General features: G+C 39.6%; 1 protein-coding gene across 3 annotated transcripts in view; it reads right to left on the bottom strand.

Moving 5' to 3' along the window:
* arid3c (AT rich interactive domain 3C (BRIGHT-like)) overlaps positions 1–16975 on the bottom strand; it is a 126966-nt gene that overhangs the window by 109394 nt on the left and 597 nt on the right. For all 3 annotated transcript variants that reach the window (XM_049579893.1, XM_049579894.1, XM_049579892.1), the window contains exon 2: positions 16065–16703. In XM_049579893.1, coding sequence (XP_049435850.1) covers positions 16065–16703 — 639 coding nt within the window. The remainder of the gene's footprint in view (positions 1–16064; positions 16704–16975) is intronic.

Below are 16975 nucleotides of genomic sequence, written 5' to 3' on the forward strand. Positions count from 1 at the left end.
ATGCTAATTACGCTACTGACGGATTGGAAATGTGAATTTTTTGCCAACACAAGATATCAAATAAAAGCCAGAGACTGTATCATATTAAGTTGCTGTAAGCTGTAAATTCACAACTTCTAAGCAGACGGCAGAACATAATGTTATCTTGGAGCCTGACCAGGCAGAGCTTCTCTTCCTCCTGGCAGCTGCCTATGTCTCACTCAGACTCACCCTGGGTCTGAGTGCAGCTGCCTGTACAGGAGTATAGCGTAAAAAAGACAGGATATCAACAGCCTTTCACATATGCGCAAATACCATAACAATGACCTTTTAAAGATGATGGTTGAAGGAACACAATTGTATGACATATATATATATATATATATATATAGACACTGTATGTTGTTGGTTGTTGTTCACCTTCTTCTATAATAGTTTAATCATGACTTTACGTGTCTCTCTTCAGCTTTGCTGTCCTTGTTACAGCTCTATGTCTATACTATCCTCCTGTATGTTGTTGGAGTGGTGTGGACATAAACTGAGAGCAACTTACAGTAAAACCTGTCAAACCAGTCAAATTCCATGTGTGCACAAACTCGACCAATAAATTTCAATCTGATTCTGAGTGAAACCCTGTATGTATATATATATATATATATATATATATATATATATATAGGCTGTCAAGTTATTTTGAAAATGAATGTAATTAATTCTGTGCTCCGTAATTTACTAAACTAAATTAATTGCATGCGTAAATTTTTGCTATGAAATCATTTTTAGAGATAGATGGTAGGTAGATGTGTTGTTGTAAAGCTGCTAGATTTTGGACACAATTGTCCCCTTGTCCTCTTCCTACCAGTCCATTACAATCCATTTTGCAAGGTAGTTAGTTAGTCGGTCACAGGTAGACTTACTCAGTTTGCGTCTAAACATGTGCTCAAGTGTGGCTTTATGAGGCTGGCTGCTAGTGCTAGTATCAGAGGCTGTGCTAGCTCGGACCTCTGGGTTCACTGCTTAATACTTTGTGTTGAGGTGATATTTCAGGCTTGAAGTTCTCTGATAGTACGAAAATTTCTAACTGCAGAGAATTGTGCTCCTATCAACACTTTCATCTGGACAGTTTTTAAATGTTAATGTTCCATTCATTGGGCCAAGCTGCGTCCTCTCGTCTGCTTTCATCATTTGACATTTGGTATTCATTGACACAATTAATGAATCAAATTAATCATATTGACACATTATTTTGACAGCGAGAGGATATCAAATAAAAGCAAATATATATATATATATATATATATATATATATATACAGTACAGGCCAAAAGTTTGGACACACCTTCTCATTCAATGCGTTTTCTTTATTTTCATGACTATTTACATTGTAGATTCTCACTGAAGGCATCAAAACTATGAATGAACACATGTGGAGTTATGTACTTAACAAAAAAAGGTGAAATAACTGAAAACATGTTTTATATTCTAGTTTCTTCAAAATAGCCACCCTTTGCTCTGATTACTGCTTTGCACACTCTCGGCATTCTCTCCATGAGCTTCAAGAGGTAGTCACCTGAAATGGTTTTCCAACAGTCTTGAAGGAGTTCCCAGAGGTGTTTAGCACTTGTTGGCCCCTTTGCCTTCACTCTGCGGTCCAGCTCACCCCAAACCATCTCGATTGGGTTCAGGTCCGGTGACTGTGGAGGCCAGGTCATCTGCCGCAGCACTCCATCACTCTCCTTCTTGGTCAAATAGCCCTTACACAGCCTGGAGGTGTGTTTGGGGTCATTGTCCTGTTGAAAAATAAATGATCGTCCAACTAAACGCAAACCGGATGGGGTGGCATGTCGCTGCAGGGTGCTGTGGTAGCCATGCTGGTTCAGTGTGCCTTCAATTTTGAATAAATCCCCAACAGTGTCACCAGCAAAACACCCCCACACCATCACACCTCCTCCTCCATGCTTCACAGTGGGAACCAGGCATGTGGAATCCATCCGTTCACCTTTTCTGCGTCTCACAAAGACACGCGGTTGGAACCAAAGATCTCAAATTTGGACTCATCAGACCAAAGCACAGATTTCCACTGGTCTAATGTCCATTCCTTGTGTTTCTTGGCCCAAACAAATCTCTTCTGCTTGTTGCCTCTCCTTAGCAGTGGTTTCCTAGCAGCTATTTGACCATGAAGGCCTGATTCGCAGTCTCCTCTTAACAGTTGTTCTAGAGATGGGTCTGCTGCTAGAACTCTGTGTGGCATTCATCTGGTCTCTGATCTGAGCTGCTGTTAACTTGCGATTTCTGAGGCTGGTGACTCGGATGAACTTATCCTCAGAAGCAGAGGTGACTCTTGGTCTTCCTTTCCTGGGTCGGTCCTCATGTGTGCCAGTTTAGTTGTAGCGCTTGATGGTTTTGCGACTCCACTTGGGGACACATTTAAAGTTTTGCAATTTTCGGACTGACTGACCTTCATTTCTTAAAGTAATGATGGCCACTCATTTTCTTTAGTTAGCTGATTGGTTCTTGCCATAATATGAATTTTAACAGTTGTCCAGTAGGGCTGTCGGCTGTGTATTAACCTGACTTCTGCACAACACAACTGATGGTCCCAACCCCATTGATAAAGCAAGAAATTCCACTAATTAACCCTGATAAGGCACACCTGTGAAGTGGAAACCATTTCAGGTGACTACCTCTTGAAGCTCATGGAGAGAATGCCAAGAGTGTGCAAAGCAGTAATCAGAGCAAAGGGTGGCTATTTTGAAGAAACTAGAATATAAAACATGTTTTCAGTTATTTCACCTTTTTTTGTTAAGTACATAACTCCACATGTGTTCATTCATAGTTTTGATGCCTTCAGTGAGAATCTACAATGTAAACAGTCATGAAAATAAAGAAAACGCATTGAATGAGAAGGTGTGTCCAAACTTTTGGCCTGTACTGTATATATATATATATATATATATATATATATAGATATAGATATATATAGATACATATATTCATTCATTCAGTCATCATTTTCTGTAAATTTTTATGAAGATCTACAATGAATTAAAAAAACCTGTGAACTCGAAAAGCCCAGACTCCGTCATAAACAGTGACATTCAAATGTTTTTTGAAGCATTTTGTGAGCCACTGTAATACAGTGTTCACCTACCCACATGCAAATATTCCACCAAAACAAGTTCATTCCTCGACACTATTTTGCAAGAGCATTGCTGGTTTTAGCAATGCCCAAGATGACTGTGATTGGTTTAAAGAAACAAAAACATGTCAGAGTTTTTTTCTTAACCTATACCAGGGTCTATGATAACAGAACTCTCTCGAGCGCTGACACAACACTGTGGAGATAGGCCTGACTACGCAAGACTATGCTTCAAATGACATCTGCTAGAATCTACCTTGGCTGTTGGAAAACAACAATAACAGCTGAGGAGTCTCTGACGCAGCTGTCAATCATGTCAATCACTGCTCATGAACTGCAGGCAAATTGTCAAACTAGGCAGTGCTTATCAAATATGAATCAAGATTCTGTTACTGCATGTCTGTTTCTCGGCTCAGATGTTTTCAGAAATATATTTTAGTGTACTGTTTAGCTGTAAAATGAGAAAGCTGGTCCAGTCAGTGGGCGGTGTTTTGTTTTGTCTTGACTGCTTTGAGCATGGTGGCTAGGTCACTTACAGATAAACAGTACACTAAAATATGTTTCTGAACACAGTGAGAAGCACTAAGAGGAGGCAGAGTTATATGATTTTTTTTCACAGATTATCTCTCATGTTAGACTGTGTGGATGTTGTGACAATTTCGGCAAATATGACTAAAATGTATTCTTATTAAAGATACCAACTACAGCTTTAAGGGGAAATTAGCCTCAATTAGCTTACTTTAGACACAATGACAAGACAAAGGTGAGCATGTCAAAGGGCTCATTATCATACATCAAGAATCGATTCAGCAGCAACAACAGACCGACCTCGGTGCACCACAGAGACCTTGACACACAAACACAGACTTTTATGGCAGCAATCTAATCTGCTAGCTTGGCGTTTGACTATCAATGATTACTCAATCTTGTTAGCGCAGAGCAGCTACCCAGGTGGCACATGCAAATCTCCAGACATTGACTGTACAGCTTTTGATTACATACATTGGGTCAAAAAAATGCTGAGTGGCCATTATAGTGAATGCAAATGAGGCTGAAGGTCACGTATATTGAAGAATCAGTGGATTTTCTGCCCTAGGTTTGTTATCTGTAGCCTCTGCAGGCAGGGACTGATCTGTGTGCAGGTTGTGGTGGCTTTTACATTCAGTCTTTAGGGGAAAAGATGACACAGAAGTGGGAGCCACAGAGTTTCCACAACATCTTTTCTTGATGCATATTAATGTGTTTCACACATCATTAATATGGTAAAAAAAAAAAAAAGTCCATTTTTCACCTTAAGAAATGTTGTTTACTGGAACGAGAATGTCCAAGGTTCATTTAACCGCAGTGTTTTAGGGTGTTCTAGGGGTATTTTGACTTACATATGTGTTGATTAAAACTATCATTGATCATTCCTTGATATTTTCTGCCACCCAATTTAAGCTGCTATGTAGTATGGATTGATAGGTGAAGTCTGCACAACAGAAGAGCTTTTCCAGGGACACAGGTGCGTTTTGGGGGAAATGGTAACCTTAACCAAATGGGCCAGGGTCTACAATTAGTTCCTGAAGCCATTAACTCCCTGCTCTGGGGGTAGTACTTTTCATACTGTTGTTGTTTCTTCTGTGCTGTTCTTCAGATGACGATTGAATGACTTTCAGTGACCTTGTTTAGCTACTCTGAGAATGGTCAGGGCTATTACATAACATAATTTCAGCAACAACAAATACAAAAATATGAATTGTGGATAACCTAAAGTAGGTATTCAGTAACTTACTGTAAGTTGCTAACATATGAAAACAAATAGTGTCTTGGAAGAATTCTAAAACTCGATGGGATGCCTTGGTAAATGGTCAGCATAAATACAGAATATACAAGATTTGTGGATCAATCATGCTAAACCACTGGTACAGGTTAGGGTTAGTGAGTTCTGTGGTCATAACTTGGGCCTGGATGTATAAAGAGAACTGGATACAGAGAACTGGATACAGTGTTGAAGGCGGGTCTCTGTTCATTTCTATGAAAGTTGCTCAGTGGCGGCAGGCTGTTCTCATGCACTGTTTACACCTTTTCCTACGAAAAGTAATGCACCAAAATGTGTGCATTTCCCACATAATCATCAGTCAGTCACTTGTGCATGACCTATGTATTTCAGAAGGCTGTGATCATGTGACATACGTACTAATGGGAGTGAGGAAAGAAGCTGTCCTGAGCAGTCCAGTTAGGAAGCAGGTTGGGGGGGTGAATGGGTAACAAAACACAGGACTTTCCTTTGAGACTATCTCATTAGAGACTGGCGTTCGGAGCTGTGTGAACTTTAAGTTAGTTTAAGGTACAACCTCACCATGTTTCCTTTCCTAAACCTAACCTACATAACATTACATTCATTTTGTAACTTTCTGTTAAGATATAATGCCATTCCTGCGGTGCTAATTCATAGGATATCAAAGAAGCTGTTGTGTGTGCGTTTTTGCAGTATATGACATGAGCCATTCTCTGAGAGTACATTGAGTGGTGCATGAAGCAAAAAAAAAAGTTCAGCTGTTACATAAAAAATTATCCAGACCATAGACACTGTTTCTGCACTGTGTGGCTCATAGAACAAGCGCACTAAAGACTTTGGTTGGCCAAGCCGGGTACTTCCAATGTAGCCCTCTGCTAACTTGAATAGGGAACAAATGATAATCGTGCTGCTTTTACAGCCATACCAAATGTTAAAGCACTGAATGGATCAAATCCCGTTAGTAAAATGAATCATTTCATGGGGGTTGTGACAAAGATTTTACCCACTGTATTACAGTGGATAAAATACTTTCCCAATGTAAGTCTATCAGAAAAAATCTTTTTGGGTCACATGGCATCACATAACTAACAGAATTTTACTGGAAAACTTCTTGGGCCTGGTTCAAGCTACATGCTTATCTAATTTAGAGGTTGCTTTGCAAACAAAGTCAATAAAAAGATGTCAATGGATGTCAATATTTGTGAACTATCAAGTTATTTTAGATCCAACTGGCTTTTAATATTCCAAACCAGTTGAAATTGTATCACAGTATTACCGTAGCGTTACTCAGCAGCCGAGTTACCAGAGGAAAATGTTGTGCATTGTACATTTCTGCAAACCATGGATATGTTACATTTGTACATGTCATTTGTAGCATAATGTTACATCAATGTTCCTAAAGTGACGTAGTGTATGAGCTGATTTTGTCATCTGGAGGTGCAGGGAAGGCGTTGAAATGGCTGCCAAGCTGAAGACCACTGTTCGATACCAACAAATAACAAAAGGCAACCCTTAGCGGTGTTGCCGCTGGTGTTTGCAGCACTGAACCAACACAGAATTTGAGCTACTGAACCTGGATGTTTTTCACCAACTTGTCCCTGCCTTCCCAGCCACTTTTGTGTCATCAAAGGTGGGTGATTTAAGCCAATACATGATCTTTTCCTCAGCCTAACCAAGTGGTTTTTGTGCCTAAACCTAACCAAACCTTCACCACAGTGTAATAAATTAGTAGTATAGTGTAGACAGATGGTGAAAATGGTTCTACTTTTATCAGATCACAACTGCTATCAAGTCATCATTGCATTGTATCACAATCACTAGTCAAACACTTTTCATATCTTTACTCTCAGTTTCACTTCACAACTTCATCATCACATTTATTTTTCGCCTTTCATTTATTTGACACCGTCCCCTCATAGAGGGCCAGCTTCAAACCCAAAAATTCAACCCTCAAGGGCCTCTCAGGGCCCCACAGCTAACCACATGAAGCACTGCACCATTATATTGTGTTACACTACACTTATCCTATGACAATGTTGCAGCAACGACATGATGCACGAAGATCTACAAACTGATATACATCTGCATTCAATCAAAAGATAACACGTTGTCATGGTAATTCTGAGGGCCTCCCCAACAATGGCAGGATGGAAAAAGCCAGTCAGAGACGCAGCGGTGAGGCAATGTTTGCCCAACAGTCAGATCTCGTAAACAGAGAGGGGGGCTTTTGCAAGCAGCTGCAGAAAATTCCAGGCTGCTGCGATTAAAAAGTAACACCCACATTGAGGGTGGGCAGGGTATTTGAACAAGCTAACCCTGCCTCTGTTTTAATGAAAAGAGAAGAGCCATTTGCAGTGAAAACAAGTACGTCTCAATGGCGCATTGTGCCAAACCCAGTTTTCACTGTGTGACTCCCAGGTCTCCATGCACAGATACAGAATGAAAAGAAAGGACACAGATCCAACTCTCTGTTGGCACAGTCGAGGCTCAGCAAAGGAACCAGGTTGTGGACGTGTGTGTGTGTGTGTGTGTGTGTGTGTGTGTGTGTGTGTGTGTGTGTGTGTGTGTGTGTGTGTGTGTGTGTGTGTGTGAAGGATACAAGGGTTCCTGTAAGTTTCATCAACTTAGATCTAAGCTGTTTCATCATAGTCCAAATGCTAATTGTGAATGGAAAAAGATATCAATTTGACACCTGAAATAATTTGTTGATTTGAATTTTTATTAAAAAAATTAGGTAACAGTTCCTATGAAGACCACATCTATAAGGCATAGGCATTCATTCATAGTGAATTATAATGCATTTCTAATGCTCTATGACTATACTCATAAACACACATAATGCTTCCTGAAATCAACAGTCATAAACCATTATAGATGAGACTTATAATGAATTATAAGTGGCTTATGGATGTTCTTGACTAGTTATAACCTAGCGGTTGACTGATGGGGCTTATGATGTATTATGGAAACTTAAACTCACCTATACACATTTAAAAAAACAACTGTAGTAAGGACTCACAGGATGTTATAACAGTCCATGCAGTATCATACGTTATCACTGTATGTGTTAAGTGAAGTACATATTGATCTATATTCATCTATATTCATCTATAATAATGCATGCTTCATCATAATGTTTCATTGTTGGTGTTACGTTAAGTGTGATGCATTTTCATGTATCTAAAAGAATCTAAGATGCATTGTAAGTGATTAATGTCTATCATACATTGTGATTAATGTCTATCATCAATGTTACAAAACATTTTTATATTCCCTAAATTGAGGTTTCAAAAACTACATTGTATTTGTATCAGTCATGATCCATTTGTTTGTATATAGTCATGTACTGACTCCACAGTAGATTCATCAGCTTCATTATATGCCCAAGTGTTAAACACACTTTAGAAAGGAGTGTCCCCAGACTATCAGAAACCAGTGATCTCTGATTGTCTGGTGGCAAGACTACCGATGATGTGTCGATATTATGTGTATCCCTAGGTACACCAGTAACTTTGTTACATGGCGGGGGGAAAAAAATGACTTTTGGTTTCACACCAGCCTCCTGAGTGAAATTCCAGAGTATGTTTGACCCAACCATCACCCATCCCTCCTGCCCTACTCGGACTTTATTGCTCTTTATACTCCATTATTGCTGCTGACAGGATTACATTGGAGTGTAGTGAAAGCCCACTGTGTCTCAAACAAAAAAGGTATATGTAAAATGTATATATATATATATATAGATATATCTATATCTATAGATATAGATATATATACACTACTACTACTACTGTGTACATACATGTATATATACATGTATGTACACAGTAGTTTTCTGTTTATTACCTATATTTGTTTAGCTTTGTTGCTCTTGTATTTTAATTGTATGTCCATTTCTTTCTTGCAAATTGCTGTGTTTGCATGTGGGTGTATACTGAGAGCAACTTAAAATATAAAGCTGATTCTGATTCTGATAATTGAGGTATAGATTCATACTCAGGGTTCCTCTACAAAACAGGACTAAAAGATCAGGACTTGGCTTAGTTGAGAATGTGGTACAAATGTAAAATATTTGTAATAAAGTTGGCATTAAAACTAATAACTAAAAACCAAAAGAGAGTCCTGGGACAGTTGTCTGGATTACCCTCTTGTTAATCATGCACTGGTATAAAAGTGAAGACTTGTTCAGGCTTTCCAGAGATCCAGCAATGTCTACTCGACTCACCACACAACACACATCCAATCACACACACTAAAGATCATCCTCTCCCTCTATCACTTCTTCAGTTTTCCCTTTACAGCCCCCCACCGCCCAGCCCCCACTGTCAATGTGGCAGCCCACCATATAACTGTAATGGCACACAGTGAAAGAATTCAGGAATGCCATTAAAGCATTTCCAGTGACAGAGCAGATTTTAAAGTGAGCTACAGCTGTTAGATGAATATGTGGAGCCAAAGATCCTGGCAGGAGGCTGGGGCCCCACGCACTCTACCTATTGACTGGGCTGCCTGATTAATAAAGAAAATCTAGCTCTTTGCCATGTGGATCATTTAAAGTAACATGTCTTATAGTAGCTTCATAAGATTGGACTGAGTCTCCACATCCTGGACTGAATGTTGACACAGGAGTTACAGCACAGCAGCATGTGTCTCTTTCAAAGCTGCTCCCCCTGCCAGGTTTTATGGTCACATTAAAGTGGGTGGTGCAGGGGTGGAGGGGGAGGGGTCAGATTGGAGGGCTGATTGTTTTTCAAGACGAGCCCTTTAATACATTGCTGGAAAGTACTGAATTTTGCACATTTCAGCCCACTTACTACTTTCAACTCTTCACTGTACAATACAGCTAACCACGTTACTAACACTCCATACATACATTTGCTTCCATTCATTTCTGTATGATATAAAATGGAGCAAAATCTGATGTTCACTGTGATGAATTACACAGGTTTCCAGAGTGTGCTAACTGATTTTCAAACCTACATAAAATGAATGGAAACCAACAGCTGCTTGAAACTAGCTTAGATTAATCAGCCATGCTCTCAGAAGCTGTCAGATAAAGATGAACAACAGAAACAGGAACAAATCCTTTTTTCATTCATCTATGACAAAGATCCTTCCTAAACGCACTGCCAGTTGTTCAAAATCAGTGCCCCCACTCTAAGATCGTGTGAACTCAGTATTTTTTTATTTTATTTATTTTTTGCTAAGAGGTGTGGGAAGCAAATATATTGAAATTGCTACTTAAAGCTTGGAGACTCCAGTGCTGACCAGATGCATTGAAACTTGTTCACAAAATGTATCTTTACAATTTGGTTTTGCAATTTAACCTTATAATGTTGGTTAAAGCATTATGTACTATGGCTGTAACACAATGAAACCAACAGCTTATCAGAACAAAAGCTTGACAAAAGTCTGGGCTATCTATGATAAGGCAAAATTGGCTAATGTATTCGGCCAGACTTTGACTTATCATAGATAAATCAATCAATCAATCAATCAATTTTATTTATAAAGCCCAATGTCACCAATATCAATATAATCAATATAACAATTTGCGTCGGAGGGCTTTACAGCATACAACATCACTCTGTCCTTTGGACCCTCACAGTGTGTCAAATACATTCATGTCCACTGCTAAGTAGCAAGAGACATTAGTACAAAAATGCAAAAGGTATGTTTGAAGTAGGGATGCACCAATTTATTAGCCGGACATCGTTATCAGCCGTTATTTACTGTGTTGACCGCCTTGGACTATCGCCAAATAAGATGACATTCACTGATGGCAGTGGCCGTTGTTTATCTGATGTGTTACATCTGTTTTGTCCATGACCAAATATGTCATTAGGTTGGAGTGAGAATGTGTTGCCCAGGTGCTGATTCAGAGAAGAAGACACTGGCCAGACTATGGCATGATGTGAGAAGGCAACAGGTACCGCACACAAGTATGGTTTGTTTTTAAGTTTGCCTTTCAGTGTTTTCATGTCTCACATCATGGATGAGAAGAGAAATAGACAAACCAAAGATGCTTAGCTTACCTTTGTAAAGAGAACAATGGATCTAACTAAGAAGTAGGCTATGACATACAAGTCTTTTCCTTTTTAAAGTATCATTAATATTCAGAAGAGGAGGCCCGCTATATGATAAATAAATCACAACAACAAAACCCTGGTATCTGCATCAGCTATTGGCCTTATTTTAAACATCAGCATCAGTTACAGTCAGTGCATGCCTTGTTTGAGGTTGTTTAGAAACAGTGTCTCTGTGACAGTTTGTCCACAGATAACGCTGACAAGTTGATTTTTATGCTGTAAAATGTCACACTTAGCATATAGCTGGCTTACAATTCTTTAATGACCAAATTTAGAGGATCCTCATCAAAAAATTATTGTCAGACAATGAATAAAAGGCCAAATATTGTTATTGTTATTATTCAAATATCAACACGGTAGGTGCAGTATCAGTATTAGTCATGTTCTAATTGGAAAAGAAGGAAAGATCATCCAAAAATATAAAATGGTCCAGCATGCATTCAAAAACTGTCCAGAGCTGTCAGTGTTGGGCTATAATTTCATACAAAAGCATGAGTCCCACAGCAAAAAAATACCTCAAGCTGACATTTTAACTGTTATTTGAGTTCTTACAATCTGACTTTATTGAAACAACCAAATAAATCTGCCACATTGGTGAGATTTATTTTCATGATTTCCCTATAAAACGACTTATTTCATGAATTTCAGAAACCAGTGTCAGTATTCTCAAACAAGTGTCAGAACATCACACATTTAGATTCATCATTGTTTTAAGAAAATGTGCCTTAGTAGCGTTCCATGCGACATGTGAAGATGAATATTTTTGCGGAGTGGATGATTTGAGTGGCAGGGGGAGGGGAGTGAAATCATACACCGCTACAGCTGGAGTTCCTCCTCCTCCTCCTCCTCCCCTTTTCTATAGTTGTTGGAAAAACAAGCTGGAAGAGGTACAATCCACAAAAAGGAGTGGCTCCATACACTGACATGTTCATTACCTGACATTACTCACTCAGGGAAATGTCCTGTGTAATGGTTCAGAATCAGTTTCTGTGTATGTCCGTGAGGGTTTAGAGCAACGACACAAAGCAGGAGCTGCTTTGAATTTCAGTGTTTTAAGTGTGCAACATGTTGACCGCAAATACACTTAAGGTAATTTAGTCTCATATTCAGCCCTCCAACATTATTTCAGGAAGCTTCTACAAATGGCAGACTGTATCTTGAGACAACACAGAGTACAAACACTGCACTATAATTTAGAAAAGGACACTTGGCTGTACAGATTTGATTTGTACAGAAAAAGGTTTCTCTTGTAGTGTGGTTTACACACTAACTTCCAAAAATGTGTGACATTCTGCAGATGAGAGTCTGGTACAAAGACGTCAGAATATTCTCAGGCAATTTTTCAAGCTGCATTGACTTAAACAAAGAAAATCAAGCACATACATCCTAGGATTGTCCATCAGAATGTGCTCTCTAATGCAGATCTTACAGTGGGTCAAAACACAAAACAAACATCATGAGAAATGTTCTCAAAATCTAAATTCACCAAATGTTCTCATATTTCTTCCTGTCAGCCAGTACATTTTTGTCACTGTCTTGAGGACAGTTGGTGGACTTTGTAAACACCAGGAAAAATGACAGAAATAAGGTCAGGATTCAAATCATTTTGCCCCTGGCAAAGCTGCATATATTGTATTTTAAGGAAGTGGCATACAATTCCAAATTCACAAACTCCTGGTAATTTCATCTAGTTTTATTTTAATGTTGCTTTTTTGATACATTTTTGGATTTGGCACATTTCATTCAGTGTTTGTCTTTTTCCCCTTGTACTTGAATGTATTGTGGTAATTGGGTTTGCACTATTGTCTCAGTGTTTTGTCCTTCTACGACCACCAGAAGATCCAGATGCTAAACACATTCTGTTATCCACATAAAAAGAAGTTGCAGCCTAGAAAGGTTCCTCTGACTGCACTTCTAGTTTACTAAAGATCCTTTCATCTTTCAGTGCATCAATTCAACATTTTACAAATAAGACACTCCCTCGTATCACAGTTTTTGGATGTTTTATAAGATTTTCTACAACTACACACACGTTTTGGATTAGTGCTTCACATTTTGGGAAGCATATCATTGTGTTTTCCTTCCTACCAGATGGTGTTTTCTGTTCCAGCACACTTTGAAAATCAACTTGCAGAGACTTGAAACCACAGTGAGTAATCCACCACCCTGAACATCACGTCTGCTTTAATTGTTGTGGGACTTACATTATTGTTCTGCGGTAAAGCATGGCGGACATTTCAGATCCATCTGCACATTCAGCTGCAGAACTTTGACAATACTAAAAGCAAGCCCAAAGTGTGTCTATTCAATAGTGGCCTTTACACAGCAGACAAATGCTGTAAATGTAAAGAAAAAACAAACACAAAACATAGAAGCCTGAGATATGCACCTAACCATTTTTATATTGTTTTGTTTTTCTGTCATTGGTTATTTTTGTGAATTTAACAAAAAAATCCAGCTTTTTGAATGCAGATATAAATTGATATTAAACAGTACAGTTTACTCTCTTCCAGTTTACTACCATGTCGGTTTCTGCAAATGTGTGCGGGCTCACATATCCAACACCATGGTAAATAATGTGTGTGTGTGTGAGAGAGAGGAAGCATGGCCGAGTGTGTAACAGCACACACTTTTGTTTCTGTTTCGTAATAATTTGGCACCGAGCCAACTCCCAGCTACACACACACAGCCAGACAGGGAGATCCCAGCATTTTTGGGTGTGAGCCAGGCTGGAATACCACCAGATCCAGTTTCCTGCATTTCCTGAGCCGCTGCCAAAACTACACGCAACAGCTCCTGTATCTCTCTCCCTCTCTTTCTCTCTCTCTCTCTGCCTCAGGTCTTTCTGTCCCCTCCACTCAGCATCTTTTTCTGTCACCAGGAATTTCTTTTATGTTTTACACTCTCATCTCTATAGATTCTGCTGCTGTGCATTGACTCCTGCTGAGTCATTTAAAGCTAAAATAAGTTTTACCAGGTGCCTGTCATCATTCTTTCTTTGAGTCGTAGTTAACTTTAAAAAAACAAAAACAAAAAACAGCTATACAATTATCATAAAATTTTCACAAAATTACATATACACATGTGTGTTTATACACATTCTGTAAATAACAATAAAAGTAAAAATTCCCCTCTCACCCCCTCCAATAGATAGATAGATAGATAGATAGATAGATAGATATTTATACAGTGTGTGTGTGTGTGTGTGTGTGTGTGTGTACTATTTTGTCAGAATTGCCTCCCATGTTGTTCCTGGGCTCTTCAGAAGTGATTTAGGAGCTACTGTAAACACCGGCTGGTCCCATTTGCTTCAGATCAGATTAAAACTTCTCCGCCTCACTGAGGTCTTTTTATATTTAGCCCACATCTTGTTCCTATTTTCAAAGATGCATTTACTGCCTTCAAATGTGGTTTTGTTTTGCAGCTTTGAGCATGCTTAGTATGCTGGCTCCACTCTGTCTGCCTAGCAGCCATAAGCATCCTTTTATTGTCCCATGACCATTACACTGAATGACTACATACAAATGACCCCCACAATAACTGCACATCCTGAGGAATCTTTGAAGCGTATCGCCTGATGGTATATGAAGCATGCATGTTCAGCTACGGGAAACTTGTCTTGATGAAAACAAAAGAGTTTTCAGCCAAATGTAAAGGATTTATAATGACAATAATAGGTGTATAGATTTTAAATCCATCCTCTGAATCTTCTCCATTTTTCGTAGGATCTCACAACTTGAACGCTTACATCACATCCTGCGATGGCAGATATCAAGCAAACTGACAATAAAGCTGACACACAGAAGCTATAAAAAGAATAATTCTAAATACCCCATTTAAAAATTACAGATGTGAAGAGACAATAAAAAATTGGATGGCAAGCGTTATCCTCACAGGCTCATCTCACCATCCTCCACACATAATTGTCTCTATACTGAGGCTATTGGTTTCGGCCCCCTATTTAAATTGCATTTCCATGCATTGGGTTGCTTTAATGTGCAGCGCTAATGCAGTCACTAATGTACACATCACATTTAGGGAAGTCTGTAAATGATCCATCATAAATAAAAGATGACATGGAGCATCCACAATCGCTCAGAGAGTATAGATCTGCCTGCTGCAGCCTGGAAATACACAGACAACTGTATATCAATCAAATAACTGACTGTCATTAACGAGCTGCTAACACAACAAAAGAGCAAATAAGGGACCTTTTGTAAGGGTTTATAATGGCATTATTAATGGTTAACAAATAAATAACTAAAGCTTTCCAGATATAAGCCATTGATAGGAACAACAAGCCAAGGCATTTTAACCACCTGGCAACCAGGAATGTTTTCTTATCCATGGTTTGTAGCTGAGTTATTACACTATCTAGTGGGTAATAATACAGTTTGAAATGCTTGTAATTCATGAAATAATGCTGGAAAAGTTGCTAATAATCTGCAGAGGATCTGGATTTTGATCCAGCTCTTTTCCAGAAGGTAAGTGTTCAATCTGTCAAAAAGAATTCTCACAACTTGTCAATGTAAAAGTTGCTCTTATTCATAATTAATCCATAACATATCAGTCATTTTTTATTAGTGATACAGATATAAGTTACAGATTGTACCCCTTTATAAATTGTGCCTTGTTAGAAAGCCTCATTCGGACCCACATTCAGTCCAACAGAAACTAATACCTGATGATTTTTAACTTTATACAACAGCATCTTCATTTGATAAAAATAAGTTTAAAATTTACATTTCTGCAAATTCAGTTGTTGTGTGCTCACTGACACTAAAAGGTTGTGGAGTGTGACTTAATGCATCGAACATATTTCTTCTTTTAGAGAGTGCAATACAGCAGTGTCAAGTAATTTTATCAACCATTTATTATGTTCAAAAAGCCAAAAAAGTTTCCATCTTTAGAATGGATCTTTTATATTTACATGACAACTAATTATATGAGTTTCTGACTGATGAATTAAATGAGGAGAACCCCAGAGATGCAGCTTATATCTAAGAGCTCACACAGAGACTGTAGAGAAAGTGACTTTACAGATAATGAAGTGTCCAGGAGGTCACTGCTGTCTTACCTGTTTGAACTGCTCCTCATAGGTCCACTCGTGGTGCTGGGGCTGAGGGTGCTCTGATGGGGAGTCTGCGCGGCGGGCCGGGGCGAATGCCGCCGGGACTCTGGACATGAGATGCATCGGGGTACTCTTCGGAGGGAGACAGGCTCCCTGGAGCGAGGACTGTCGGTGCTGGTAGTGGTTCAACCCGACATCGTCTTCGCCCTCCTCCTCTTCATCCATGATCTCCTGCTCGTCCATGTCATCCCCCTCCTCGTCCCGCTCCTTGTCGTCGCTCCCCGGTCTGGAGGAGTTCCCGTCCTCGTCAGCCCTGCGGACATCCATGTGTGGGAGCGGGGAAGAGTTGGCAACTCCGGCGGCCAGTGCGCCGCGCATCGCCGCTTGGTAGTGGCGGAAAGCCAGAGCTTGTTGGTGTATCTGGGACTCCACCATGGAGCGTAGGTCTTTCTCTGTCTCTGCCTGCCGGAGCTTCTCCTCCAGGGCCAGCCGTGCTGCCTGCTGCCGCTGCAGGTTCTCCATGACCGCTTCGAGCTTCATGCCGCCGCTGGCGGGCTGGTGTGTTTGTGCGCCGGGGAACGCGCTGTGAGAGGAGGCGGAGGGAGCCTGGAGGGGAAGGCTGCTGGCGGACGAGAAAGAGCCTTGCTGCGAGGGGACGAGAGGATGGTCGTGTCATGATCATCACCGGCACTTTATAAGATTAAAACACATGCTCCACACACCGAATGCACACAACTAAACAGTTTTGCTGTCTAACTTTTAGTGTAATGTTTAGGATTAATTCCTTCACACTGCCACAAGCGAACGTGACAAACTTTCACTAAATTGCTTAAACACTGTTAAACTGTCTAAATACAAAGTTTGTAAGAGGGTAACATTATTAATAAAATGTCAAGTGCATCTGAAAAAGAGGAAAA

Source organism: Epinephelus fuscoguttatus, linkage group LG6 (genome assembly GCF_011397635.1).
Source record: "Epinephelus fuscoguttatus linkage group LG6, E.fuscoguttatus.final_Chr_v1".
Classification (NCBI taxonomy): domain Eukaryota; kingdom Metazoa; phylum Chordata; class Actinopteri; order Perciformes; family Serranidae; genus Epinephelus; species Epinephelus fuscoguttatus.